The sequence below is a fragment of the Orycteropus afer genome, unplaced genomic scaffold (assembly GCF_000298275.1).
Source record: "Orycteropus afer afer isolate SDZICR_OR568_19922 unplaced genomic scaffold, OryAfe1.0 scaffold00518, whole genome shotgun sequence".
In the NCBI taxonomy this organism is placed as follows: Eukaryota; Metazoa; Chordata; class Mammalia; order Tubulidentata; family Orycteropodidae; genus Orycteropus; species Orycteropus afer.
This window is the reverse complement of record NW_006922105.1, coordinates 1,261,717-1,271,309: the sequence shown is the minus strand read 5'-3', so window position 1 is coordinate 1,271,309 and position 9,593 is coordinate 1,261,717. Positions and strand designations below refer to the sequence as shown.

The following is a 9,593-nucleotide window of genomic DNA, read 5'->3' as shown; positions in this document are numbered from 1 at the left end:
TCAGCCCTCTCTGCCCTCAGTGTGAGATACACCTCAGCCCTCTCTGCCCTCAGTGTGAGATACACCTCAGCCCTCTCTGCCCTCAGTGTGAGATATACCTCAGCCTTCTCTGCCCTCAGTGTGAGATATACCTCAGCCCTCTCTGCCCTCAGTGTGAGTTGTTTTCCAAGGGGCTTCTGGAAAAGGATATCAGGTGAGCCCGGGCACACACCATCTTCCCATCCAAGTATCTGGATATGCAAATTCTAGGAAAAAATGCTTGGGATTTAACACCCTTGCAACTCATAATCACTCTCAGTTTTTACTGTTGTTGTTTGTTTACCACATAAACAGAGGTTAAATAATTTGCATAAGATGACATAGCTTATAGAACTGAACCCCTACTATATGCTCTTGTGTATCCCTGACCCCATTTCCAAAGTGGGGGGACGTTTCCTCCCTGGGATGCTTTACTTGACTTGCAGTAAGACACACAGTTTGTCAGGAAGTATTTTTTTATTTTTAAATATTTCCCATGTATCTCTCTGTGTCCTCTTCCTCAGTGCCACTGTGCTGATCACTCACATGTGGTACATGGCCCTTCCCTTCACCCCCATCAGTCCTCGTCTCTGCCTTTCTAGCAGTGTTGCCTCCCGTCCCTCCCATCCCTGGCAACCCACAAAGAAAGTTTCCTTCCATATATAAACCTTTCTTTGTCTTTTTACAATAGTGAATTAATACAATATTTGTCCTTCTGTGATTGACTTACTTCACTCAGCACAATGTCCTCCAAGTTCATCCATGTTATGCAGTGTTTTGCAGATTCTACATTATTCTTTAGTGTTGCATAGCATGCCATTGTGTGTATGTACCGTAGTTTGGTTATCCATTTGATGAGCACCTGGGTGATTTCCATCTTTTGACTATTGTAAATAGTGCTGCAGTGAACATGGGTATGCGTATATCTGTTGTTGTCCTGGCTCTCACTTCTTTAGGATATATACCTAGTAATGGGATTGCTGGATTAAAATTGTATTTCTAATTCCAGCTTTTTAAGGAATCACCATACTTTTTAAGGAATCGCTTTCCACAGTGGTTGTATCATTTTATAGTCCCACCAGCAGTGTATGGTCAGGCAGTCATTTTGTTTATTTGTTTTTGTTAGGTTTTTAATCCAGAACCATTTTTAAATGCTATTAATATAATTGAATAGAATATATCAAGTACTATTATTTACATCCTATTATCTCCAAATTAGTGTTGTTCTCATCCCTCTACCACATCTGTTGTTAGAATGCTAAAGGAACAGTTTGCATTTTTCTAAAATGTCACAGTGAGAGCACCAACTTCTTACAGAACAGTGGTGAGAATAGTGATGACTAACAGGCATGCTCGCTGTTAAAGTGAGCAGAACTAAAGACCATGATTTAAATAATAATGTCATGAAATATTTAGGAAGTCAAATGGCAGCCCTCTTCTCCCTTTCTTGATATATTTGCAGTGTCTTTGATAGCATCTCACTGAGGCTTGTTCTGTTCTTTTTCAGTGGGCAGTGCTGACCTGTGGGCACTGTTTCTGTAATGAATGCACTTCTATTATTATTGAACAGTACAGCGTGGGGTCTCACAGAAGCTCCATCAAGTGTGCCATATGTCGCCAGACCACATCTCACAAAGAAATCTCCTATGTCTTCACCTCCGAGAAAGCAAACCAGGAAGAGGACATCCCTGTGAAGGTAAAGCGGGTAAAGAACAGGTGAAGCACGGTTACTATAATATAATGGGAATCTGTGTCTGGCAAATGAGGGCACTGAAATCAGAAAAGGATCACACAGGGCGTGGGTATAGCCCACTGTTGTCCATCGTTAGACTGCCAGGAAGCCTCAGCTTGACCATCTACTTCTTAATTAGTGGGAAGAACAGAAGAATGCCTTTTCAAACATAGTACTAATGCCCATTGTGGCAAAAAAGTAATGTCTTAGAATTCCTGCTCTTTATTATTGCCTATAGTATCGCTATCCACTACAAATAGATTGAGCTCCGGTTAAATTGGAAATATATTTTTTTAAAAAAGCTTTTTCATTCTTTTACCCTGCCTGGCTATCAGAAAATCAGGATATGCCCATCCAAGTTAAACAAAAAAAATAGATAAGGTACTGAAGTCACTGGAACCCATTGCAAGGAGACAGCTTTTAAACTGCATAGACTGATGTTTTGGGGTAGAGCCATAACTTAGCTTTATTTTCTTCATTCAGAATTGTTGTTTTGTGCTTCATTCAAAATTTTAAGAAAATTACTGTATCTGAGATCAAAACAGAATCCATAATTGGGCCTTCTGCCTAAAGGGTATTTATTTAATGGAGAGCCTTTTACTAGACTTTCTTGTTCTGTTTTCCTTAAATGTGCTTCTTTTGCCCCCTAACCAAGCCTGGACAAAGGGTAGAGCAATACGTAATTGTAGCAGGAACACGGGCCTCAAAAGAGTAGTTCGGGTGAGGCCCACTCTAGGCAAAAGGATGTCGAATCTTCTTCATTAGTTCTTTATCCTTCAGAGTCTTTAATAATGTCTTCAGACTTATTTTTAAGAATTGTGTTTTGTGAGTAGAATCAACTGTAGGTTGAAACTTACTGCTAGGTAGTAAGCAATTCTTCCAAGCACCTCCCACCAAAAAAAAAAAAAAACACGTATAGTTGACGACTGTTTCATTGCTGTTTCTCCCGTTGTTACCTGAGTAAATCCTGAAAACAGCAGTGGTGTTGCTATCTCTTGTGTTGCGATAAACAGAATCCCAACGTTGCACAGAATTTGCATTCCTTCATTCCACACATACTCATTACCTACATACTGTGTGCTAGGCAATGTGCTGGGCCTCACAGAGGCAACATAACTTAGGGGGTGAAACAGACGTGGCTGCTGCCCTATGAGTTGTACAGAGCTTGGTGGGGGATGGGGTGGGAAAGGAGCTGGAAGCACAGACATTAAATAAACAATCAGTGTATAATCATTGTGAAAAACACAACAGAAGAAACTCAGACCTGGCTTCTCTGAGGGAATGACAGTAAATGGATGACTAGATTAGCCAAGCCAGGGAGAAGGTGGAGTGATTTAGCGGGGAAGAGGCTCCAGACAGAAAAAAATACAGTCTGTGTCAAGGCCTGAGCCAAGAAGGCACTCAGATGGAAGTGAGTGGCTGGAGTGTAGAAGGAAGAGGGAGGATGAAATGAAACGAGTGTGGAGTCAACAGCCATACCTCCCTGAACGCGTCCAATCTCGTCTGAAATCAGTGTGGAGACTTAAGAGGGGCTACATGTGGAAAGGTCATGTGAAGATTTGAGAATTTTATTTTCAGAAAACTGTTAAATATTATAAGCAGGCCATGATCAGATCTGGATTTGTAAAAGAACCCTCTTGCTCTCTGTATTTTTTGCACAATTTTTCTGTAAACCTAAAACTGCTCAAAAATATTTAAAAAAAAAAAAAGAAGATGATTCCTCTTGCTGCAGTATGGAAAATGGATTAGCTGAAATCAAGAAGAATGTAATAGAAGAAATTTGGAGAGTTTGAGGCCACTGCGATAGTGATAATGGCTTTGACTAGGTTGGTGGCAGTGGAGATGGAGAGAAGTGAATCAATTCAACAGTGATTTAGCATGAAGTTGATTAGTAAGATAGAATGTGGGAGGGGTGAGTGAAGAAGCAGATTTTATAGATGACCCCCTGGTTTTTGACATGAAAACTTGACATGAAAACCTGGGTGGATAGTGGTACTAGTACTAAGATAAGGAATTTTGAAAGAAGAGAACATTTTGCCATGTTATGTTTGAGGTACATAAAACCTCCAAGTAGCACTATGCAGCACACAGATCAGTATGTGAAGCTGATGATGTAAAATTCAGAGTCATTCGTGTAAATAATCTTTGGAGCCATGGGAATGAATGAGGTTACCTCAGGAAAGATACATAGAAGAAAAGCTGGCTTCAGGTCCTGGACAGCTCTAAAACTTTTTGAAGGTTAAATAAAGAAGGAGAAGCTAGAAAAGGAGATTGAGAATCAACAACCAGAGGCACATGTAATCCAGGAGGGTATGATGCCAACAGAGGCCTCATGAAGTCTCTTGTTTAATAATGAGGCAATTACCAGTTGTAGTCAGTGATATTGAAGGTGGGTCAACTACACTGAGGACTGATTTGGCTAAGGTAGCAATTAATGACTTCAGAAGGAGCTATTCAGTGGAAGTGTAGAGGCAGAAAGCAGATTGGAAGGGGCTGAGGGGCAAACAGGAAGTGAAGAAGTCGAGAAAATGGACAGCTATTTCATGAATTTAGCTGGAAAGTAGACCAAGAGTTACAATGTGCAGGATGTATGAAGTACAGGAAGACCTTGTGTTTTTTGGTTGGTTGGTTGTATTTAAGATAGGTTCTTGAGCATGTTTAATCTCCAATAAAGAAGGATAAAGTGAAGACACAGGAGAGAAAAGTGATATCCTGTAATTTAAGCTTCTTACAACGATAAGAAGAGTACATAGAGAAAATGCAGACGTCTCAGGAAACTCAAAGAACTGGTGTATGTTGGGGTGCTGGTGCAAAGCAAGCTATAAGGATGGGTGTCCTTATCAGAGGATTGTGTTGTGTGCACTGAAGTCAATTCCATCTCATCATCATTTCAGAGGAGACAGATATTAAGTGTTCTGGATGTGTAGAACTGGTGGCCCAAGTCAGGTGGAGGAGAGAATGTTAGAGGATGAAGAAACTCTGAAGCCTGGATGTGAATGCATTGACTATGTATTTAAAATCTGGAGTTGAAGTAGAGTTAAAGATTATGAATTGAAAACCAAAAGTCCTTTAGTGGATGAAGGGTATCTTTCAGTATGTGATAGCAAAGGGTCGTGGTAGGGGTTAACGACATGAGGCTCAATGGAATGGCACTTTTCACAAAAATGAGAAATAATGATCTGAAACCTGCGTTGGGGACCAAAGACGATCCTAGTACTGAGGTGCAGGGAGTGTGAGAGAATAAAGAGTCTCCATTCCAGAGCTACTGCGAAAATAGTGTGCTCCAAGACAGCCAGGTGCTAGTTAATACAAGGAAGTGGAGAGCAATGTCACTACAAGACATTAAAAAAAGAGAGAGAGTTTATTGATCATAAAGCGTAAATTCCAGGGGCCACCACTGAAGGGTTCAGGGTGGAATGAGAAAAATGGTTTGGGGGATGGGGACCAGGGGAGACTTGGCACAGGGGTGAATAAGCAGGAACAAACTGCATGGGAATACCTGGGCAAGGACATGTGATGAGAAGCTCAGGACCTAAGAGGTCATCTCATCCTGTTCCTGGCCTGCCTGTGAATCCCCTGGTTGGGTGTGTGTTTTTAAAGTGAATGCTGGGGAGTTGTTGAGTGGAAGTAGGTGACCTATGATGTGATCCGCTGACCAGCCTGAGGCATTCATGTGATGGTTATCCTACTCACCACCCAAGAACTGCTTTCCTTCCCAAGTCCTCTCCCTTCCCCCACTCCCCTCCCCACCTTTCTTCCCCTACTTTGGATTCTCTCTCCCATGTCTTTCTATAAAAATAGCTTTCTTATGTCCTTCTTTGTCTTACCTCTTCCTAGCCTCAGGCATCCAAAGAGCCACATTTGGCATCCTTGGCTGAGAGGTTCTGAGCCTTAGATGAGAGCATTCATCCGGTGCGAGGGGCTGGCCTAAGAAAGAAATGCTGTGTCAGGCTCTGGGCAGGGAGTTAGGAAGTGATTGCTCTGGCGACCAGTAAACAGCACAGCCTCTATGGAACTGAGTCATTGCACGCCTATCAACCCAAACACCTGTTCACTTTATGGCAGCTTCCCTAGACACCCAGGAGAGAGATCAGGGCAGTTACGTTTGCTATGTTGGGACAGGGTATCAGGGTCAAATACTGCTTTATTGTGCTCTTCTTCCTGTCTTTTCATGGGTATTGAATTAATTGAATTAATTGTGAATTAATTGAAGCATCTGATAAAAAATATTATTACAGAATTTGCTGATACTAATCATTTCCCCGTCACATTGTGTGTATACTTGTGTTTCCTTTTTATTGGACATCTGACTGAGCAGTGAGCCTCTTATGCGAGCACACTTTATCCCTCCCCACACTCTCACATTGTTTCTTGTTGCATTGGTTTTGCCTCTCACTGCCTTTTCTGTCACTTTTTGTGTCTGCCATTTCTGACTTCTGTAATCTGTCACCTTCTCTGACTTCTGTCACATTTCTGCCCTACTGTCTGCCACTTACTCATTGAAGCAGCTGCTTTTTCTCAGAGCGACCTTACTCTTATGTCTGAAATGTCCCCACATGTCCTCTCTTGGAGTTGGGAAAGGAGTCATATATAAAATAAAGATGGCTCTGTGAATTAGTAAAGCATTATTTCAAATTTTAGAAATACTAGTTCAAACTATACCTAATCCCACATTTTTTTTCTTGTAATATTGTTGATTAGTAAGCCTCTGATTTTTAGTAAACAATTCTGAAAAGTAATTTTTGAGTCATTTGAAGTTTTACATTGATCTGATGTGCTTTTTCCCCTGTAAGTGTTCATGTTGAGACTCAGACAGAGCATATCATGTCTCATAGATCGTGCTTGTTCATATGGCTGGTCCGCAGATAAAAAGTATTTGGAGGATATAGAAAGGGTGTGACATGGTAGTAGACTTCTTTCCTGGTGGTATTTTTGGAAATAAGAGATTTCATAGTGTAAGGAATCCTGTTGATTGACCACATGGAGATCACAAATGCTCCCTTCAGTGGATGTATTTCAGTTAAACAAACAAAGCACTAAGACCGTATCTACCCTAACGGCTGTGTGACACTATTCCTAAATGACCCTTGGAACCTACTGGGCATTTCACAAAGTAAACAAAATTCCCCTTGCAAGTTCTGACAACTGCCAGGCATTTGGAATGGTGAAGTAGGCCTCCTGGCAGAACACACACCCCACGTGGTATGTTCCCTGTGTTGTCCTAAGTTTGGCTCCATTTCATACAAAGAAGTTCTGCCAGCGGAATGCTGACCCTATAATGGAGAAGGTTCTTTTGTCATAAAAAGTTTCTACAGAGAAAAATGGGTAGAGACACAGCAAGACAGTCTGCTGTTTCCCCCACCGCCACCCCCGTCTCAGACACACACACGGACACACACACACAGACACACAACTGCCTCACTGTCTCACACCTTAGGGTGTCTATTAGCCAGATGGATTCCTTTTTAAAATACAGACTTTTTTCTGTTTTTCTTAGGACCTCACGTCTTTAAGTTCCATTATATTAGAGCTTGGATGTGGTTCAGGAATCTTGACCATTTGTAACAAGAAAATCTATAATAAAAGAATGTCTTATATAGCTATTCTGTAGAGAAAAAAAAGTTTAGAAAACCCACTGTACTTCTGCATTTAAACCTCAGAAAACTCTTTGCGGTACTGTTTAGAATTTTGCTATGCACCGTCCTATTGTTTCTTTCCTCCTTTTTTCTTTTTGTTAAATTGGCTGAAAGCTACTTGTGAGATCTATCTCATACTTTCTAAATATGATTAAAAGAAACAACTAGTTGGAGAAAAACTGATTACAGTGTAAAATCTGACTGAGTGTGAAGTAGGCATAAAATAATTTGGTAAATATAGTCCACAAAGGATTATATACTTATCTAAATATGTTTATAGAAGGTGCTTCTACATGAACTTTACCTTGCAAATTTAGAATGCAGTTGTGTACTTCGTTTGAAAATATCATAAACAAATATAATTATATAAAAGGGAGGCATTGACGCCTTTATATTCACTAGCCAAAGCAGCACTTACAATTTTGAGCTGTTAGCATTCTAGCCATACCTTGTGATAAAGTGAACATGAAATAGAGAAATACGACATGAACTCTAAGTTATCTTTAGGAAATTATCTTTATGAAGAACTTTGTGGAGAGTAAACTTAATTCAGGTGTGGTGGGAACATCATTCCCGAGGCTGGGACTTTGCTTTACTCACTGCTATCTCCCTAGCATCTAGAATAATGGCTGGCATACAGCAGGTACTCAGTAAGTGGATGGATGGATGGATAGATGGACAGACGGACGGGTAGATGGATAGTATTTACATATACGCCTCCTAAGAGCTCTGGTGGCATAGTGCCTAAGGCATCGACTGCTAAAGAAGGCTGGTGATTCAAACCCACCAGCCATTCCTCAGAAGGAAGACTGAACAATCTACTTCCATAGGGATACTGCCTCAGAAACCCAAGGAGGGGTCACTATGCATTGCAGTTGACTCGACGGCATTGAATTTTGGCTTAAGAGCTTTTAAGATGCAAATAAAATCTTTAACTTTCTTGCAACTACTGATTTATCCCTTTGAAATAATTATGCAGTGTTTTTGAAAGGACGGGATCATGCACTTGTAAGATTTCCCACAGTGTAGGGGAGTTTCCATTGCGCTATATTCAGATAATGTGTAAATGTTTGAAGAACCTACAGCACTTGCCCCAGACACGTGCTTATAACATTCCTGCATTGTTAGACCAGTCACACAAGCTGCATAACTATATTAAATTGAATCTGTCACTACCTGTGTGGGTCTGTAGCCTGGTGAACAGGTGCAGACAAAAACAATGTTAACTGATCTTACTCAGCTTAAAATTACTATGGTTAGCACGGGTGCATTGAAGGTGTTAGCAGGATTTCAAAAAGAAAAATCCAGAATAAATTTAATGAGTCAGAAAATATGAAGACAAAGTGATTTTCTCTATGTTGTTGTTGTTATGTGCCGTCGAGTCAGATCCGACTCGTAGCGACCCCTCCTTGGGTTTTCAAGGCGGTATCACTACGGAAGTAGATTGCCCAACCTTCCTTCTATAGTAAACAGTAATAGGAAACACTACTCAAGGTATTTGCAAATTATAAACTACTCAGGAAAGTTTAAGAAAAATCTGTTACCTGTCACCAGATACAATTCCCAGTTGGTCATATGACTGATTAAAGAACATAGTTCTTTTTACTGGGGTGGGGGGAATAAAGCTAAACTGTTTAAATTTATCTTTAAATTGACATTCCTCAGTTACACAAAGTCTTCAAAAGAATCTCTCAAGACTTTTTGATCCTTGTATGTTTAAGAGATTGCAAAAATAAAGCCAAGTACTAACTAAAAGATTAAAACCTTATCCGTGCTGTTTCAGAAGTGAGTGGCCCACCTCTGACAAAGCTGAAACTTGGCCTCTACGGCAGAGAGCCCAGCTCAGGCACCATTTGGCCCTAGAGCAGTAAGAGGCCCTGCAGATACAGTAGCAGTAGCAATGTGGAGACAGTGTTGGGGAAAGGCAGTGATTCAGAGGACCAGTTCACATGTGCTAAACACAGTCCTTACTGTATCATGGAAGTAGCACATCATTAAAGGACAAGAATTACAGCCCATGCACCTGTTGTTGTTGTTATGTGCCATTGAGTCGGACCCGACTCATAGCGACCCCTCCTTGGGTTTCCAAGGCAGTATCACTACAGAAATAGATTGCCCCATCTTCCTTCTGAGAAGTGGCTGGTGGATTTGAACCGCCAGCCTTCTGGTTAGCAGTCAAGTGCCTTAGGCACTATGCTACCAGAGCT

General features: G+C 41.0%; 1 protein-coding gene across 1 annotated transcript in view; it reads left to right on the top strand.

Moving 5' to 3' along the window:
• Positions 1-9,593, top strand: part of SHPRH (SNF2 histone linker PHD RING helicase) — a 102,007-nt gene that overhangs the window by 72,389 nt on the left and 20,025 nt on the right. Inside the window, exon 22 of the mRNA XM_007955614.2 lies at positions 1,526-1,714. Within this exon, the coding sequence (XP_007953805.1) occupies positions 1,526-1,714 (189 nt within the window). The remainder of the gene's footprint in view (positions 1-1,525; positions 1,715-9,593) is intronic.